This window comes from Topomyia yanbarensis, chromosome 2, assembly GCF_030247195.1.
Source record: "Topomyia yanbarensis strain Yona2022 chromosome 2, ASM3024719v1, whole genome shotgun sequence".
In the NCBI taxonomy this organism is placed as follows: Eukaryota; Metazoa; Arthropoda; class Insecta; order Diptera; family Culicidae; genus Topomyia; species Topomyia yanbarensis.
Genome location: NC_080671.1, coordinates 330,643,219 through 330,662,411, shown reverse-complemented (window position 1 = coordinate 330,662,411; position 19,193 = coordinate 330,643,219). Strand labels below are relative to the sequence as shown.

Here is a 19,193-nt window from a genome sequence, read left to right as displayed (position 1 = left end):
TTGCGGTTATCTTACAGGAATGATCACCAAATATGCGGGGAAATAAAAAAAAATGCGGGTAGATAAACACGATAAAAAAACTTTAGCCATTTTATGTATTAAAATTGCCCATTTTCGGAAGTTATTCGAGCTGTCAAAAAATGGGTATTTTATTGCTTATAACAATTGGTGCTTTTTATTTATTTCACAACTACTCGATGAGATAATGTCAATGGATATACTGATCTTAATAATGAGTGAAAAGTCATTAAGCATTTTTTAAGCGAGTTAACCTGCAAACTAAGGTTCGTAGCGGAAGCTGCAAATTACCGGCCTGCATCTGAGTGCGTGGCGGAAACGGAACATTTCGGCAATGCTCATAAAAATAGCTGTTTAAACTACTGAGGATGTTGCAAATATGCGTTTGGCATTTTTAGAGCAGCCAAAAGATCCAGCCATTAAAAATATATCCAGTTGGCGGTTTTATTTTGTTAAGTAGTTAAGGAGACAATAATGTGAAATGAATGTTATTTTATGTTTTTTTTTAATTCAGAAATAATTCTATTGGCAGTATTTTTCATTCCGGCGCGATTTTCATGATACATTTTGTTGTAACAGTTCTGCGAAAAAATAAAGGGTAAAACATACCCAGGTTGACGTACAAGAGCTGTATTCATTTATGGATACGAACTCTTTACCCACTTAAAAGGGTTATTCCACTTTTATTGAAAATGCGTAGTTTTCTACGCATTAATTGGTATTTTATTTGATTAGTGTAGTTCGACAGTGCTTGTCTCTCCTACCTGATAAACTGGCTTATTTATTGCGAGCAAAGAGAATCATATTTATCCAGAAGAAAGCCGAAAAGAGGATTGAAAATAACGAAATGTATGCAAGAGCAGCATGACAAATTTTTGCATATTTTTGTCTTCTTCCGGTAACATGATGCTGCCATTTGCATTGCTGCGTTCTGATCAGCAATACACGGCTATGTTAAAAAACTGTACAATAAAGTTAATTTAAAATTCACTGTTTATGTTATTTAATAGTCTGATTATTTCGAGAATTTTTTTATTGCTCAATGAAATGGTGAATCGACATCTTGTTGAATGGGATTTATAACATAAGTATTGCATCAAATAAAATAATTTTTTCGAGCAATTTCATCACAAGATGGCGGCTCTGCAGCATTTTCACCTCATGCGCGTTTTTTTGGAAGGGGTCCACGGTCGGAAATCTATCTCCCGTGATTTTTGACCTAACGCCAAAAACTAAAGTTTTTCTGATTCCTTATGTCAATAGCGATGTATGTAGGATTTTTTAGATATTTTGATTTTAAGCGAAATGGCGCAGTTTTGAGAATGTCATAAAAATCTACACAAAATTGTTAATCAATAAAAAGGTAAACAATAAAAAATTTAATCCTGCGTACGTGACTAGAAAAATCAATTTTGAATATGCTGTGAAAATTTCAAAGCGACCAAAAATCATTTGCTCGAGTTACATTTCCGGTCAGTGGTTTCGAGAAAAACGCGGTTAAAGTTTGCAGTACACATGGGTTATACATACAATTGTTTTCGTTCTCCATGTTTTGGGATCTCATTTTTTACATCCTAAAGCACATTTTAGCCTAATAAATAAAAAATCGATTGTTTTAAAATTCTACAGTGGAGTAACAGCTTAAACAATTTATTATTTAAGATCCATAATTGACTAAAACGTTATTTTGCTAATAATGGCGCATACTATCGAAAACGTTATAGAGTTGTATTGTTAGGCGCTAGCCACTCCAAGGGCTTGAAGAGCTTCTCTAACATTACACTTAGTAGTTTGTCAGTTCAGCCAAATCTGACTGTTCCAAATTAAATCAAATGCTTATTAGAAAAAGAGTGGAAGCTTACATCTTTTGAAAAGTTTGTATCAGTTGCTGTTCTGCAACACATGAAAAATGCCATAAGAATTATTTATTTGCTTCAGATAATTATGTCGTCCATGGAATGGAAATCTGAAATTTTAGCCTGGTGGGGCTTATTATACCATCCTACCCAACTAACCATGCATATAGAATTTGGCAGACCTACTTTGCTGAAAATGAAGTAATTCAAATTATCAGCACGATTATCCAATCATGCCTGAAATACCAAAAGTCCAGTAATTTTAATTAATAAAAATTATAATTAGTTACTTGGTATAGTCTGCCCTCTGTCTGATAATGAATTGACAATTATAAATTTACAAATTGAACCTGATACTGGATGCAGACAAAATTTCTTGGGCCAATCGTTCTGAATTTTGCACAATTCTTCTTCTTCACATCATTGCCCAGGCAACTACAAGAGCTTTTTGCAAACTGCTAAATATTATTATTTTACAATAACATGTTAATCATTGTTTTAGCAATAATCGGACTTTGGTTTCAAAGTACTACGAAAAAATCGAAAATCGATAAAAAAATAAAAGCTCCCTTAATTACTTGTGAAATGCTGTGAAAAACAACTGTGCAAATATCTCATCGTTTGTCCAGTAGATTTTGAGTTATGGTGTATACCGCAAAACAAGATTTCGATGTGGCGCCTGACTGAAAAAACAAAAAATCTTTGCATCGAAAAAAAATTAAAGTATCCATTTTTTTGCCGATATATAATACCTTACACAACCCCCTTAAGTTCCGACACGATTTCAGCGATTTTTCCGTATTCAACTTTTTGCGTCATTTTGCCAAGTCATCTGTCTAGTCTCAGCTTTCACAGCTCTTTCATACCCTGTGCATATCTGTTCTATCATAAAGAATTAAACGAAAATTTGTACTACAGCGGAAATGCAAATCGTTCAAGATATGCTAGAAAATTATAAATTACGAAACAATACAAGCAAGCTCCGATAACATTTAAATAACGATCAAAATGAGAATATTTGTAACAGTTTTTTTGCCGTCATATTTAAAAGTGTTACTTAGGCTGTATGGCATGGCTTCATTTACAATTTGTTATTCAATCTTAGCTTTGAACTCGTTCAAAAGCAGTAAAAATCTAAATAAACTTCCACTTGCTTATGGTGTTCTTTGTGAGAAGATACAACTAGAAAAGGGAACAAATTGTGATTATATATTCTTTTCCTCATGTAAAAATAACTAAAAAATTGTGAGCAAATTAAACTTCACTCATTTTGATAGCCATAGGTAAACTAACGAACGAAAATAATTTTCATCCAATCCAATTATAAAATTTCGTTCGACAGTTTGTTTCAATATGACTCGACTTCTGCTAACCTGCAATATAACTCTTCGATGTGGCGTTTTTAAATGAGCGTGTAGCACCTTCTAGATATAGGACGATAAAGAATATTTAAAAAAATGCATTTAAAATTCGATTACACCTGTTTTTCGTACGGGATAAAGCTTGCTTACTTGCCCTTATATGGTTTGTGTGCAACATGGGCCATAATATTGCACATAAAGTTCGAAAAGTTGATTCAAATTATTGAGATGTATGCAAGAGGAAAATGGCGGCCTTTTACACTGTTTTCATTTGGCTTCAGGATGCAGTCATTTCTGCAATGACAGGTACTAACGTCTTAGGCCGGACTAAACTCAGGCCTAAAATCAAAGATAGTACCGTGTGGCGGTACCAACTAGATTCAAGCTTACCGCTACTAGAGGACCTAGTGGCTTCAAGCTAACACATGTGCAGTTTCAAATGAGCAGACTGAATAAAATCCAAAGAGTTAGGGCCAAGTTTGAATACAGTTGCTGGTGGAATTTTTTCATAATATTGCTCTCGCTTAACTCATAAATCTTTTGATATGCTATTCTATTGAAAAAAAATCTTATATCAAGGTATTGAAGCCTGTGTTAAAAACCAAACGTTAACTACGTTATCCTTGGTGCTTTCGAAACACTTTCATTCAACATCGTTGTCGTTTCAAGCATTCGCTTTTGAACAGAATGATCACAATACGAATATTATCCTATTAACGACCGTTACATACCACCCATCACAGACTAATGATCCTAGCACATATATGGAGAACTAATATCGCTACAATAATTGACGTCAATTAAAAGGAATTGTTCGTAGGTCAAGGTCGGTTGTTTTTCGCCAGTTGAAGTACCATGCGAGCGTTATTTTTTATGATTTCGTATTCCTTTAGATTGCATAGATATAGATGTTTCCCGGGTTGTCCTATCCAATTCTTTTCTCTAATACATCTCAGCTCTTCTATTCATTCTAAGTCTTTGAACCGTCGGTTACTTTTGTTCCACACATTGGTTCTTTGGCCTGATACTTCTTCAGTCGTGGTGTAATCTTGAAAAAGCTTGCGTTAATCACCAGTATATTATATGTACTCCTTACTCCAACCGAAAAAATGAAAAAGGGACCACTTTTAGGAGTTGAATCTTACCCACAACCGACTGATGTTTAGCCCATCCAAGCAGACCCGATTTTATCAGCCCCCGATTTAATCAACCCCCCGATATTATCAGCTTTTTGACCCGATTTTATCAGCTTCATATGAAAATTGATAGTTGGTAGTTTGATGGGCTCTAGCAGACGAACCAAGTTGAATTCGAGTAAATCCTTTCTTGGGCATATATTTCTTATCTTAGAGATCCAAAAAATGCAAAAATTAAAATATTATTTTTTTATTTTGCGCTGTCAGAACCCCTTAATGGGAACTTAAAGTAAATAATCAAAAAAGGTTTCAAGGCTATATCTAAGGAACAACGAAGAATATTTTAAGAGCTTCGGTTTATTAAAAAAAAAACAAAAATATATGTCCCGATTTTATCAATGTCCCTGTTTTATCAGCTTAAAATTCGCCAAGGGGCTGATAAAAAAGGGTCTTTACTGTATTTACTCTTGGCAATCAGATATGCTCGATGTGGATTTTTTACATTTTGAGAAGGAAGCCAGAAACTACAAGGGAATGTTTGCTGTTACCGCAAAATGCTATAAATTGCTCTAACAATATTTTCCAAAACAAAAAAAATCGTGTTTTATTCGGCATTCTCCCAGCAGAGCGTGTTATGTAATGTATAGTACACTCACTCATCTGGAGGGCAATTATAAAATAGGATACATGCAAAAATATCCAGCGAAGATAGAGTTGACAACTATTTGTATACTACTTGCATATAAAATTCCGATTATCAACCATTGCGCGAGTGTAAATCCACAATTCCTATTAGATTTACTGATACATCAGTGCAGCAACAACAAACTGCAGCCTTTGGCTAACAAAACAATCCCATCGCCGTCACTATATTCCTACAATCTCCATTCATGTTTTTTCTGTTATCCTTCTCGCAAGCTTCCGCGCTTCTTTCAATTCATTCATCCATTCACCAACACCTACTTCAACTACGACACGATGAACGTCCGATAAACACATGCTCGCAGGCACTCTTTTTTTTGTTTCACTAATACTACTATAATTGCGGAAGTGAGTGACCTTCTGACAGTTTACGAAATGAAGTACAACGAAAAAGAAGGAAAAAGCCGCGTGATCCGTCATACTGACAAACCCGTCGTTTAATGTAAGGAAGAGTTGCCAGAAACGCGTAAACTATTTTTCTCGCCAACTATTTGGAAATGTTGTGCTGCGAATTCCATCGAAATTAGCCAACTGACATTTCAAATCACACAGAGTTTTACAATAAGCAGCTCCGTTTTCCAGGCGTTATGGGGTTCCTAAAAAACCTAGAAGTGACATACTCAGTACTGACACTGCTGAAGTCTCCTGTAGAATCGCGTTCCTTTTGAATCGGGTAAACAAATGTGTGCAGAACTTGAGATTGGTCGTCTCATAACCCCAATAAACAAAATGGCGACAAAGTGGGTTTAAATAGACGCTGGGCTTTGGTTAATTCACCGCCACAGTGGTTCCAAATAGGTAAAAATGTGATCGGAATACCGTTTTCAGCAAAATTTGTCTATAAAATATTCCCCATCTTATCAAAGCATTAGTTTGGTGATTAATACCCCTAAAGCTGAGAAGCAAATGTTTGTTTGGTCATTTATGAAGTTAATAAAAAAAACTTTAATCAGCAAAGTTGTAGAGAATATAATACGAAACAATTTTGCTGAAGAGACTATGTATCTATCTTTTGATTTTAATACATATTTGTGGAGTTTTCTATGATACACCCCTGAAAATCACTTTTTTTCAAAATAACTTTTATGGGTAATTTAGTTAGAATTTCAAAATGTTCTAAGATTTTGGTCCGTATAAGAAGTACCAAAACAAATCGCTATAGATTATTTGTTTGTATTACATACACAAAACTGAAACAGGACTTACCCAAAGTGCTCACCGAAAAAAGGCTAAAATTCTAACCTTACGCAATTGATAATCTAGCGTCTTGTATTTGAAGCATTTAAAGTATTAATCAGCCAACACTAGGTCGTCAAGTCGGACACAAGAAATCTGGTTAGTAGTGATTTTGAACGTATGCGTGTATAATAAGTTCCAATACGGATTAAAGCTAACGTATACAATCGAAGTAATCAGGCATGAAATTTTGCATGAACTGCTACCATGTAGATCATAATATAGCCAATAACTCTTGATTAAGATATAAATGTGAACAGGTCAGATGAATAAAATGCAAGACACTAAATTATTTATGCCGTATTTTTCGTTATAATACTTTCGTGGTCCTATTTAGGGTATATCCCTAACACTTCAGAAACATCCAAATAGACCCCAATCAAACCTAACTGGCAGCACGGCTTCCAGACTAACACTCGCTTTTTAGCAATTTTCTCGTTGTAGGAGGAAAAATCAATTTTCTTCCTTCTTCGCAATGATGCCGTACCAACGTCCCTTCTTATGTCCAGTTGACTAACTTGTTTTAACAAGTTTTGAAACAAAATTACTATTTAGGATTCATTGTTCTTAATTCTCGTCAAATACAAAGAAATTTTTAACCTTTTCCAAATGACATCAAATGAAGCATGATAGCTCGTTACAGGAGAAAAATAAATCAATTGTACTTACAACTCTTTGATCAGCATCTTTGCTTCTCTATTGACGTGTTAAGCCGGAGTTGGAACTTGAGGCAGCAATGAGTCACTCAATTTATTCGCGACTGAGCTGGATTTCGAGCCAGAATATTCGGGTGATTTCAACTTTTGCACAGCAAAACGTTACACAAGGCTTCTCTAACCGCGAACGTAAGCAAGCAATCACACAGGACTCTTCTAGCGACGTAAACTTTATCAATATCAAACTATTCGAGGCCAATCAGTATCAGAAAAACCTCTCGAATCGAAGCAAACTACTTTTCGTGCTAGACCGCACCAAGATTTGCACACGGGGCGTCGATCCACGAGCTGAAGGTTAGTGCTGGAAATGCAGAGGGAAATTCGTCACCAGCAACTTTTTGCTTTTTCGGGGCCAATCGCTTCACGCCTACACACCACGGCACTAGACGATGATCGGGGTAGGTAGCTGTTCCGCACGTTTTTCTGTTGCCAATAGACTGATATTCCTTCTCCCGTACAGAACCAATGTGGAGATGATACAACAACGGCGACGATGACAAGCCACCAGCAGAACCTGACAGAACCGAATCACTCAACGAACTGAAAGATTTGCTCGACTGAACACGCCGACAGATGAAAATTTTATCTCGGCGAATGAGGCACTCACACGCACACACGTGTGCATACGAACCAATGTCACCAATAACGTAGGTCAGCATATTCTGGTTGTAGTTGAACACTGGAAAATCCAACCAGCGACAATCGGATTTTCTCTGGTTCTAAACAATGGAATCACCTCGGAAGTAGTGCGCTGTATTCTTGCAATGATGCCCCGAATATAGTAACAAAACCATGATTTTCACTGTGACAGTACACGGAAACGAAAAACTACCTAAAATTGAGTTCCTTTGACTCAATCTCGTGGTATCGTGGGGGAACTTAAAATTAGGTAAACCGTGTTGAAGGTAGTTTCCATTTAACCACGGCAAAAATTACAACTCATTGATAGGTTTTTTATACTCAAATTTAAGTTGAATTTACCTAATTTTGAGTATACCCCAAACAACTCAAAAGTACCTTCCTCCACGGAAGACCTCGACTGAGTCGAATCTCTCGTTTTGTTTTTGACAACACTAATGAGTGCGAAAGCGACGCACAACTCAAAAGTAAGTTAAAAGAACTTATGCTGCAGGTTGTTTTATTTAACCGTGTACAGTAATTTTACAATAACTGACAGTAAGTTCTAGTGTTATGCTACAATACAAAAACAATAAACTTTAGCGTTTCTACAGTAAATTTCAATGTGAAATCAACTTTTACAGTAAAAAAGGGGTGCCTAATAAACATCTTATGATCCGAGAGCCTAACGACCTGTTCAGGGTATCACCCATACAATATGTGGAATCGTTGGACTATATGAGTTAAAGTTTGGGTATAATTTTTTTATTAGGGTGGTTATGCATCTTAACATTAAAAAAATCGATTTTTCTCTAGACAATTTTTTTCTCGAAAGCATTTAATTTTGAATTTAATGTGACAATACCGTATCAGTTTTTAGCTGAACAGTAAAATTGATTGTTACATGAAATTTTATTGTAAATCTACTGCGAGAAGTCTGCGTCGAACAAAGATGAAACGGTAATAACTATAATATTTACTGTTTTATGACTATTTCCGACATCTTGGATTAGCATTAAACAAGAGAAAAAACGATTGTCGCTGGTTGAATTTTCCAGTTTTCAACTGCAACCAGAATATCTTCCAAACTTTGCAATCAACATCAACATTTCTCGAGTCATCGTGATTAGGCCATAGAACCAGGCATCTGGCACGCCGCCATGATTTTCAAGCCCTCTCAAACGTCATATTAAGGTCGATCCACAATGAACAGAATTGATTCCATACGACACAATTCTGCGATGTTCGAATTCGTTTTATTAATGATGGATCATTTTGTAATGTAAAGTGTTTTCCATTCATCAACATATTGATATCAACACATTAAATTTTCTTCAATTTATTGTCCAATATTTTAGCTAGGCGACAAACATCTAAAGGTCGCGTTATGCCGTATCGTTTCTATCAAGTGTGGATCATGCTTGCAGCAAAACGAGCAGAACAATCTGAACCCATAATATGTGTGCCCGTGTTGACTCATGTCAGTTCAGTATGCACGCATGTGTATTTCTAATAGAAATACTAAAATATCGATACACGTACATCGAAATCGAAAATTTTCAAACATATTCGAACACATGGATTCGCATATCGCCGCTGTTGTTTTTTGGTTTGTTTTTATTTACGAGACTTTAAATGTGTTTTCATTCGCTGTTGTGCTATCTTACACGCAGACAAAATTAGCATATTTAAACCAAAAATATGTGTTATTGAATCCAATCATTTATTGTTTATCACTTTAACAAACAAACTTATTGGTTGAAAATATTTTTTTATTAGAACAACAACAAATTTTTGCTTTCAATAAATACATTTTTAGTATCAATTATTTTCTTTTAGGGTTACTGTGCCCTAATTCATCTTAGCGCCTCTATTCATCCTACCCATTTGAAAACATTAGTTAGAGCAGTATCTGCTCTCTCTATTCAACGCATTGGCTCAAATGGTAGGACGAATAAGGGTGCGTTGTACTCGACTTTTCGCTTCGCTCAAACGGGAGTATTTTACATTTTCCAGGCAAGATTTTTTATTCTACTGCTTCTTAGAGACGAAGCAAAGATGTTGATACCGATTTAAGACCATTCCAATCACTGAAAGCCGAGTTATCCGCGAAAGAGTGTGATATCCCGACTAATGAGATGAATAAGGGCTCGTCTACCCTAATTTCAATAAAATAATTATTGAAAAACGGAACGATAATTTTGTTTTATTGAAACAATAAATAAATTTTATTGAATTCAATAAATAATTTTATTGTCTCCCGACCAATAATTTAATTTATTGAATTTAATGCATAATTTTATTGAACCTACAAATCTTTTTTCTGAGTGTATGACAAGCGCCATTTAGCACATTTCGAGAAAAACGATTATTAAAGTTTGAGATTGAATATCTTGAAACTTATAAATGATATAAACAATTCAAAGAAGACAATTGATGCTTCTATCTATTCTATATTAATCTCTCATATATTACGAAAATCGGTTGACTATGTTGCGAGTATTTACTAAAAATGTAAACAAAAGTCGCACTCACACGTGTTACAGGTGTGTATTCATGACAAAATTTGTATGGCGTGTCATGATCGTGCATGGAAAATTTTCCATAGAAAAAAAGTGCCAATTATAAACTTTTATTCATATCTTTGGCTTAGTTTGGTCTATAAATATAAATAAACAATCTGTGGGATGCATTTTGAAGGAAATTAGTCAGGGAATCTAGGAAAAACAGTATTGCCAAATATGCTATCCGGTTCCAGTCTCCTGATACCCTTGCACCCGGTGGTCCACCAGGTAGAATTTTCAGCCGGGATGACTACAAGCACCAACAACGGGCACCCGGTACTATTCAAATCATCCAACAAGAGCACCATACCAACCAAGACAGATAATAGTACATCTGTCACCATCACCACCCATGACGCTCACTTCCCCGTGCCTGCCCTGGCAGGGGACGTTCCGCCTTATAGCGATGCACACGCGGCGGCTGCTTGTGCGGGAGGCCCGGGCACCACCCGGGTAAGTACCAACACACTTAACCCCAATCGAAATCCATCTGCCGGCAAACTCACAGGTACAGCTAGCGGAAAGGTTTTGGCGTGGAAGCACCCAGCAAACAGACCATCGTTACCAAGACGAGAGTGTCAGCTCCCCCACCGAAGATCTACCAGCCCGAATAAAAATCTGACCGGCGCCAACACGAGCGCCCGCTTCCCCATGCCGGCCCTGACCGGGGACGTTCCGCCTTGTAGCGATGCCCCCCTCTTCCTGTGGCTGCTGGTGCGGGTGACACGACCTCTCCCCGAGTAAGCTCGTCGTACGTTACAATAAGTCCGGAACCATCTGCTGCTCGTATATCTTCCACAGATATTTACAACAACGCCGTCGGAGGTTATGGGTACCTCCATTTCACTGCTCCGAAAATAAAAGCAACAACACTGGCCATCCAGTGGAACACAAATGGTCTGCGAGGATGCCTGGGTGACCTGCAAACGATCATTACCAGGAAACGCACATCCTGGATCAAACGAATCAGAGCATCATTGTTTGGACACTGGTATTCGTAAGACGCCGCGGTTAAGATAACATTTACCAGACGGTGGGTCTGACCATCTGGATCGATGTGCCATCCCGACCGATATCTTCGGATACCGAACTAATAGCCAGGAACCAGAAGGATAGAATATCCAGTCCAGTGCACCGTTATATCCCTATACATTCCCGGCAGTATTCGGAATGTGGATAACAAACTTCAGTGGTTCATTGAGCAAGTTGATACCCCATTCTTCATCATGCAACAGGAGAGAAAACGACATCGCCGAAAACAACGACGCCGTGGTTTTCACCGATGGCAGTTCGACTTTTCTCCGCGGACAGACGAAATCAGTCATCGATGTCTCTATCTGCTCGGGGCGCTAGCAGGATCTTGTGGGTGGACAGGCCTTACCGAACCATGCAACAGTGACCAACAATTCAATAATCCGCTGACGTAGGTGGTTTTACTATCGGGCAGACTGGACCCGCTACGAGGAGAACGTTGACGATCTAATAGATCGGGACTAGTTATACACCCGGATAAACTGACTGGCATTTTAAATAGGCCTGCCGTTCACTGGAAGTGAACGTTGTGCGGCGTTGGAAATGGTACACGACAAGTCTGCCGAACTGAACGACGTTGGCTATTCCCTAATGCAACGTTCCCCGCCCCAAACGAGCGATATTGGACAGCATTAACCGCATTTAGAGTGGTGAACTAGTAATTATCATCCAAAAGCGATGCCAGAGGCACAAAACGCCGGATGATTTCCGCTCAATCAGCCTGCTTCCCTGCCTCGCTAAGACGATGTAGCGAATGGTCAACAGACAGGCTGATGCACTTACTGAAAGTGCGTAAAGTTAACGACAGTTCGCGTTCCGACGTGAAGCAGGAACAGATGCCTCTCGCCAGCTTTGGAGAGGTGCTACGTCAATCCGTAACTGACGGCCTGCACGTCGATATCGCTATACACAACATGGCGAAAGCTTATAGTACCATGTGGTGTCACGGAGTACTGCAACAATTGGCCAACTAGAGTATCACCGGAAGCATGGGTCGTTTCTTGAGCATCTTTCGGGTGGGAATCGAGGGTCCCCAATCCGACGCCTTTTCGGAAGATAACGGGGAATCGAGGAATCAGTCCTCGCCGTCACACTCTTCCGGGTGTTCACGAACTTTTTATTTGTCAGCCTGCGGCGGGGATCTACGTCTTCGTATACGCCGATGGCATCGTGCTGATCGCGATCGGAAGGACCATCGGACGAACCCGTCGTAAACTTCAAGCCGCGCCGTAAGTGCGGTGAGCTGGTGGGCGGCATTAGTCGGCTTTAACATCGCAACAGGGAGGCCGATCCTGCTGGACGGTGTGATTGTTCCCTACCACAAGGAACCGAAGATTCTGGCCCTGGGGATAACCATAGACCGTCGCCTTGCGTTCCTGCCACTACTTCGACAGATCAAAGACGAATGCCGTAGCCGGCTACGAGTAATTGAAACAATCAGCTCCTGGCCCAAGCGCTACAATCGTCGCACTGCGCTGAATATTAGACAGGCGCTTATCTACACCGAGATATTTTACGAGGTAGAGCTGACGTCCTGCAATATGAAAGACTTAATCAACATTTTAAGCCCCCTATATCACGGAACAATCCGCGTTGCTTCTGGTCTGCTTCTCATCACACCTACTGAAGCGACCTGCGTGGAGGCCGGGATTCTACCTCTTCGTTAGACGGCTGCACTCACCATCACTAGCACTGGGATTTTTGGAGCAGACAGCCGAAGAGGACTGCTTCCTGTTACGGACGGTAGTATGCGGAATAGGGGAAGGATTCTCCTTCCGCCCACCGGCGCCATGCTCGATGTTCTCTGCCGAGGCGTCGGCTATTGCGCTTGCTTTGGTTCAGAAACTAGAGGATAAACCCGTCGTTGTACTGGACTCTCTGACGGCCATATCCGCTCTTGAGTCGGGGAAATCCCGCCACCCTTTCGTCCAAGTCATCAAGCCCAAGCATGACCCACACACCACAATTCGTTGGATTACCGGTCACTGCAGCATCAACGGCAATGAAAGGGCTGATCGCCTGGCGGTCAGGAGGAGATACGCCCGCCGACGTCTCCCCCGACTTGTTCCGGCCGCGGATATTTTGGGCCAGCTGAAGTCAGGCGCCTTCGTACGTTACTGGCGCGGTAGTACTGGACACCTTCAGCGTGTCAAAGGCCCGCCCGATCGTTGGACAGACCGGGCCGATAGGAGGGAACAACGAGTACTGTCGCGGCTCAGAGTTAGGCACATGAAGGTCACATGCGTTACATGTGAAATCCGAACCACTGTGGAACATTTCTTAGTGAACTGTCCAAAGTTCGGTGGCCTCCGACAGCACCATAGACTACCGCTGCATTAGACAGATCCTTGTCAGCGACCCCGCCAGAGAAGAAGTGTTACTGGCCTTTCTGAAGGACGCGGGATTACTCGACCAGCTGTGATGGATTCGACTACACCATCTCTACAGGAACAACTATACCTTTACAATAAAACATTAAACACATTACAATGCGATGTAAATTACTGGAAGGCGAATAACTCAGTAGGTTAAAGCCTTTAAATAAGTAAATGTGTCCAATACTGTATATAAGAAATTTGGAACGTGTGTCTTAATAGGCTCACTACACGATGCAGAGGCGACGCGTCGGTACGTTCAACCTGTTCATTGAACAGGTAAACAAAAACTGACCAGAAATCCATTTCAGTCAAAATTAATAGCAGCAGCACTCAAATTAATTTAAATGAAAGTAATAATCTACCAACCTTGAAGTTCGACAATTTGATCCAAACGACAAAACCATCCTAGCATATCAAGCAAGTACATTTCAAAAAAATTCTTTCTGCGCATGACCGGTTCAATCTCAGCCATGCACGCATCTCGTACTCTCACCGCATGCTCTGGATAGAGCAGCTGCATGAGCGACGGCTGGAACAGCAGCGAGAGTGCCATGGGTGACGGCTTTTTCTATTTCCTTGTTCACCGGTTCAAGTCAAATATTGAACCAGCGTGCATTGCTATAGCGTCCATATGGGATCAACGACAGTTCGCGTTCCGACGGGTGCCTCTCGCCAGCTTTAGAGAGGTGCTACGTCAATCCGTAACTGACGGCCTGCACGTCGATATCGCTATACACAACATGGCGAAGGCTTATAGTACCATGTGGTGTCACAGAGTACTGCAACAATTGGCCAACTGGAGTATCACCAGAAGCATGGGTCGTTTCTTGAGCATCTTTCGGGTGGGAATCGAGGGTCCCCAATCCGACGCCTTTTCGGAAGATAACGGGGAATCGAGGAATCAGTCCTCGCCGTCACACTCTTCCGGGTGTTCACGAACTTTTTATTTGTCAGCCTGCGGCGGGGATCTACGTCTTCGTATACGCCGATGGCATCGTGCTGATCGCGATCGGAAGGACCACCGGACGAACCCGTCGTAAACTTCAAGCCGCGCCGTAAGTGCGGTGAGCAGGTGGGCGGCATTAGTCGGCTTTAACATCGCAACAGGGAGGCCAATCCTGCTGGACGGTGTGATTGTTCCCTACCGCAAGGAACCGAAGATTCTGGCCCTGGGGATAACCATAGACCGTCGCCTTGCGTTCCTGCCACACTTTCGACGGATGAAAGACGAATGCCGTAGCCGGCTAGGGCTAATTAAAACAATCAGCTCCTGGCCCAAGCGCTACAATCGTCGCACTGCACTGAATATTAGACAGGTGCTTATCTACACCGAGATATTTTACTTACCTACACTAAGATTTTTTTACGGGGATATTTTTATTTTTTTTAGTGTGCTTCCCAGCACACCTGCTGAAGCGACCTGTATGGAGGCCGGGATTCTACCCCTTCGTTAGGGGGCTGCACTCACCATCACTAGCGCTGGGATTTTTGGAGCAGACCGCCGAAGAGGACTGCTTCCTGTTACGGACGGTAGTATGCGGAATAGGGGAAGGATTCTCCTTTCGCCTACCGGCGCCATGCTCGATGTTCTCTGCCGAGGCGTCGGCTATTGCGCTTGCTTTGGTTCAGAAACCAGAGGATAAACCCGTCGTTGTACTGGACTCTCTGACGGCCATATCCGCCCTTGAGTCGAGAAAATCCCGCCACCCTTTCGTCCAGGCTATTAAGGCCAGGCATGACCCACACACCACAATTCGTTGGATTCCCGGTCACTGCAGCATCGACGGCAATGAAAGGGCTGATCGCCTGGCGGTCAGGAGGAGATATGCCCGCCGACGTCTTCCCCGACTTGTCCCGGCCGCAGATATTTTGGGCCAGCTGAAGTCAGGCGCCTTCGTACGTTACTGGCGCGGCAGTACTGGACACCTTCAGCGTGTCAAATACTGGTCGCAGTGGTGGATGGTGGATCGACTGCCTTGAAAGCCAAACTGTTCTAATATCAGTCCGTTATTTTCCTCGGAAGACGCTAGAAGACAGTTGTAAATAGCTTTTTCGAAGGGTTTGGATAAACCTGAGGGAGGGGTGAAGAGTTTTTGGGAGAGGAAGAATCCTCCCAGGTTTCCTATTGGGGATTACCTTGGCTAACTTTCAAGACGAGGGGAAGTAGCCAAGTCGGGGGCATAGATTTAGGATTAAAGCAAGATTATTAAAGGGGAAGGCACCAACATTTTAGATCTCTGAGTTGAAAATGTTATCTAAACTTGGGATTTTCACACGTTTCGAGGTTTTGATGTGAGCTGACAGTTCCAGTTCGTCACCATAATAAAAAATGCACAAACTTTAACCCATATAGTGCAACGATTCCACTTATTGTTTGGAGGATACAGGTCTTTAGGCTCTTAAATAAAACGATGTTTATTAGGGCAGCTGTTATTTGCGTTTACTCCAAAAAGTTTTTAGGAACCCGATGTTTGCATTCTATTCAGGGAGCTGCTGTTTTCTGATGTTCATGGTTGCATGTGTTTGTTAATTTTTAATATTATTGTTTTGTTATTTATGCACATTCGATTTAAAATTCAAATAGATAAAAAATAAATAATCGAATATTATTTCTGTCGACTATCCTGGGCGCCAGGGATGCATGAAGCACAGCACAAGAGCCTAACACGAGCTGATCGGCCGCTTTGAACGAACCAAAAGCAATAAGCAATGACACCGCTCGTGCTAGGTAACCTTCGTGCTCGAGCTGTAGGATTCGAAGAGCTAGCACAACGAGTTAGCACGATAAGCTAGCACCATGAGCCAGCTCGGTAAGCTGGCACGAGCAAGCTCGGTGAGCTAGCTCAGTGAGCTAGCACGAGTTAACTCTATGAGCTGGCACGGTAAGCTTATCCGATGAGCTAGAACGGTGCAGTAGTAGAACGAAAGAATAGGACAAAGCAAGAAATATGCATTGGTGAATGTGCGACAGGTTGCTGAAAAAACGATGCAGGCATCATTACTCACACTAACGCGTTGTTTTTTTTATTCTGCTATAGCAAGCTGAGCTATAGCTCCGTGCAGCGTGCTAGCAATCACCGTGCTAGCGAGGGCTCTCGCTCATCGGTGCTCGTGCTACTTGCTAACTCTAGCTCATCGGAAACCAGCGCAAGCACTAGCTCAATGAATTTAACGCTGACACATTATGAGTCAGTGCACAGCAATAGGACACGGAGCAGCACCGTTCTTGTGCATGCCTGCTGGGCGCATTGGATTCCGCTTCCTGCGCTAATTTTCTTTCTTGGTGGTGAGCAATGGTCAGGTTTACAATGGTCTGCCGCTTACTGATCATTCCATCTGCCTTCTTGTGTCTTCTGTCTCCATGTCGTCGTCGCTAGAGTTTTGACTTTCGCCGTTACACTTCCGGTGCTTTTTGTGTTTTTGAGTCACTCTGCCGTCTTCTGAAAGTTTATTATTTCCCTAGGTATATTAACTATTGACATGGGGATACCGTGGTATATTGTTTGTCCGGCATTTATTTGTTGGCCGGCAGTCTGTGGTGTATCAGCACATGTCGAAGGCTGTTTGGTGGTGTTGGTTGTAGTAGATGAATTTTTATTTTGGCGCATGGCTTACCGTAGTGTGCCATCTGGTTACAGAACGTGCACATGGGCGTCTGTCCAGGGTATGTACATGGCGTTGTTTGTACGTAGTTAACACCTTGAGATGATCTGCCTTTGAAAGTCAAGTAAGACGGTATAGGTTGGTTCAGCCGCTTTCGCACCATCCGAAAACCGTTGAGAATGCCAGGAAAAAAGATTCCACAGTACTATGGGCCAAATCATGTAGGCCAATTTCCGTTGATTCACGGGATCCGTGTAGCGCCAGATTGCAGAAATAGCATGTAGGTGTCTGTCCAGGCTGCGTAGCCAAAATGGTCTAAATATATGTAAAGAATTGGATTACATTGAATGATTGGGTTTTGTAGGACGCATTTTCACCACCGTTAGGAAAATCTGGGAAGAAGTTCCCCCAAAGGTTTTGAATTACTTTTAAAAATGTATTAACATCCTGTTCAGGAAAAAAATATACTGCAAACCGTTTTGACAAATAAAATGTCATTCGAGTACGGTCACTCTAGAAAAAAGTCAATGAAGAAACCAAGGACAAAACTTTGCGAGGGTGGCTGGAAAGGAATGTATAGCGGGCCTTACACGTTCAATATTTTTGTCAATACTAGAGTGTATTGACAAAAGTATTGTACGTGTAATGGAAAAAAAAATATTGACGATGTGGATTTCAAACGGGACTGAAATATTGTAACAATATCGTCAATACGCGTATTGACAAAAATATTGAATGTGTAAGGGCCGCTTATGACAAGTTGGACGGCTTCTCTGAGGGATCGGTTCACGTTTCGACAAGCTTCGATATTAGCCACAGTAGTGAGTAGAAAGCAGATGACGGTCAGCAGGCTAGCCACGGCAGCTAAGGAGGAAAAAGCACGTTGTCTAGAGAAATTTTACCGCCGATGATTATTCCGTTGGAATGGCAGCGAAATGGATCGCGAAAATGGGCATCGGTATAGGGTGAAATACCGCCGCCGAGAAGTTCTCAGCACCAGCTAGCAGATAAATAGGAACGACTACCACCAAGAAGGGTAGGAAGTCCGGCGAAGGTGGCTGTAAACATATGTAAATCCTTTTGGTCGACACCTCCGGATCGGTTCATGTCTCAACAGGTGACGATATTTGTAGCAGACCTGAGCAGGTCAGACGTATTGCAAAGGTTGGACAGCAAGTAAGGAAAAGTAGCTATGGATAAAAACATGACGATTAACACAAAACAAAATAAGTAAGAACACAAAACAGTACCTAACGGTTGCCCCGGATGGATGATGTTTGCGAGATACAAGAGGTTGAAGTTTAGTCGGTTGGCTTAACAACTACCACAAACCAATCCAAATCCACCACGAGCCAGCAGGCAGCGCACAGTGGTCCGAAATACCAAAAACGTTCACTAGAGGCCAAACCATCGAATATATTCACAGGGTGTCAATGGAGGAATTGTTCGTATGAATATTCTCCACAATCTGATAAAAATTGAATTGACGTATGGCTTACTATGATTGAACTAGAAAAATTAACTTTTTATACTGACGAGATAGAAAGTTGATGTCTTCGACATAGTTGTAGAATGAAGAATTTTATTGCACAACTTGAACTTGTAGGACTTAATATTATCGATTTATAAAGCGTTTTCTAAGGCCCTCCACATTTGTTTGGAACATGGTTTGCACGAAAAGTCACAGTGGAAAAAGTTGTATTAAAAAAACTAAATTTAAGGGTGTCGCTTCAGAAAACGCTTTATAAATCGATAACTATAAGTCCTACAAGTTCAAATTGTTCAACAAAATTCTTCATTACGAGCATTTCTAAAACTTTGTCGAAGACACCAAATTTCTACCCCGTCAGTATAAAAAAGTTATTTTTTAAGTTTGATCGTAGTAAACCATGCCTAATTTTGATTTTTATCAGTTTTTGGGGAATATTCTGACATACAATTCGTCCAAAGATACCCTGTGAATATATTCGTTG

General features: G+C 41.0%; 1 protein-coding gene across 3 annotated transcripts in view; it reads right to left on the bottom strand.

Annotated features, from left to right (window-relative positions):
* The window catches only part of LOC131683904 (phosphatidylinositol transfer protein alpha isoform), a 65,240-nt gene extending 57,663 nt beyond the window's left edge, over nt 1–7,577 (bottom strand). For 2 of the 3 annotated variants that reach the window (XM_058966305.1, XM_058966304.1), the window contains exon 1: nt 6,979–7,577. In XM_058966305.1, the coding sequence (XP_058822288.1) occupies nt 6,979–6,995 (17 nt within the window). In that variant the 5' untranslated portion in view covers nt 6,996–7,577. The remainder of the gene's footprint in view (nt 1–6,978) is intronic. The other variant, XM_058966306.1, reaches the window with a different exon arrangement.
* Between the last annotated feature and the right edge of the window lie 11,616 nt (nt 7,578–19,193).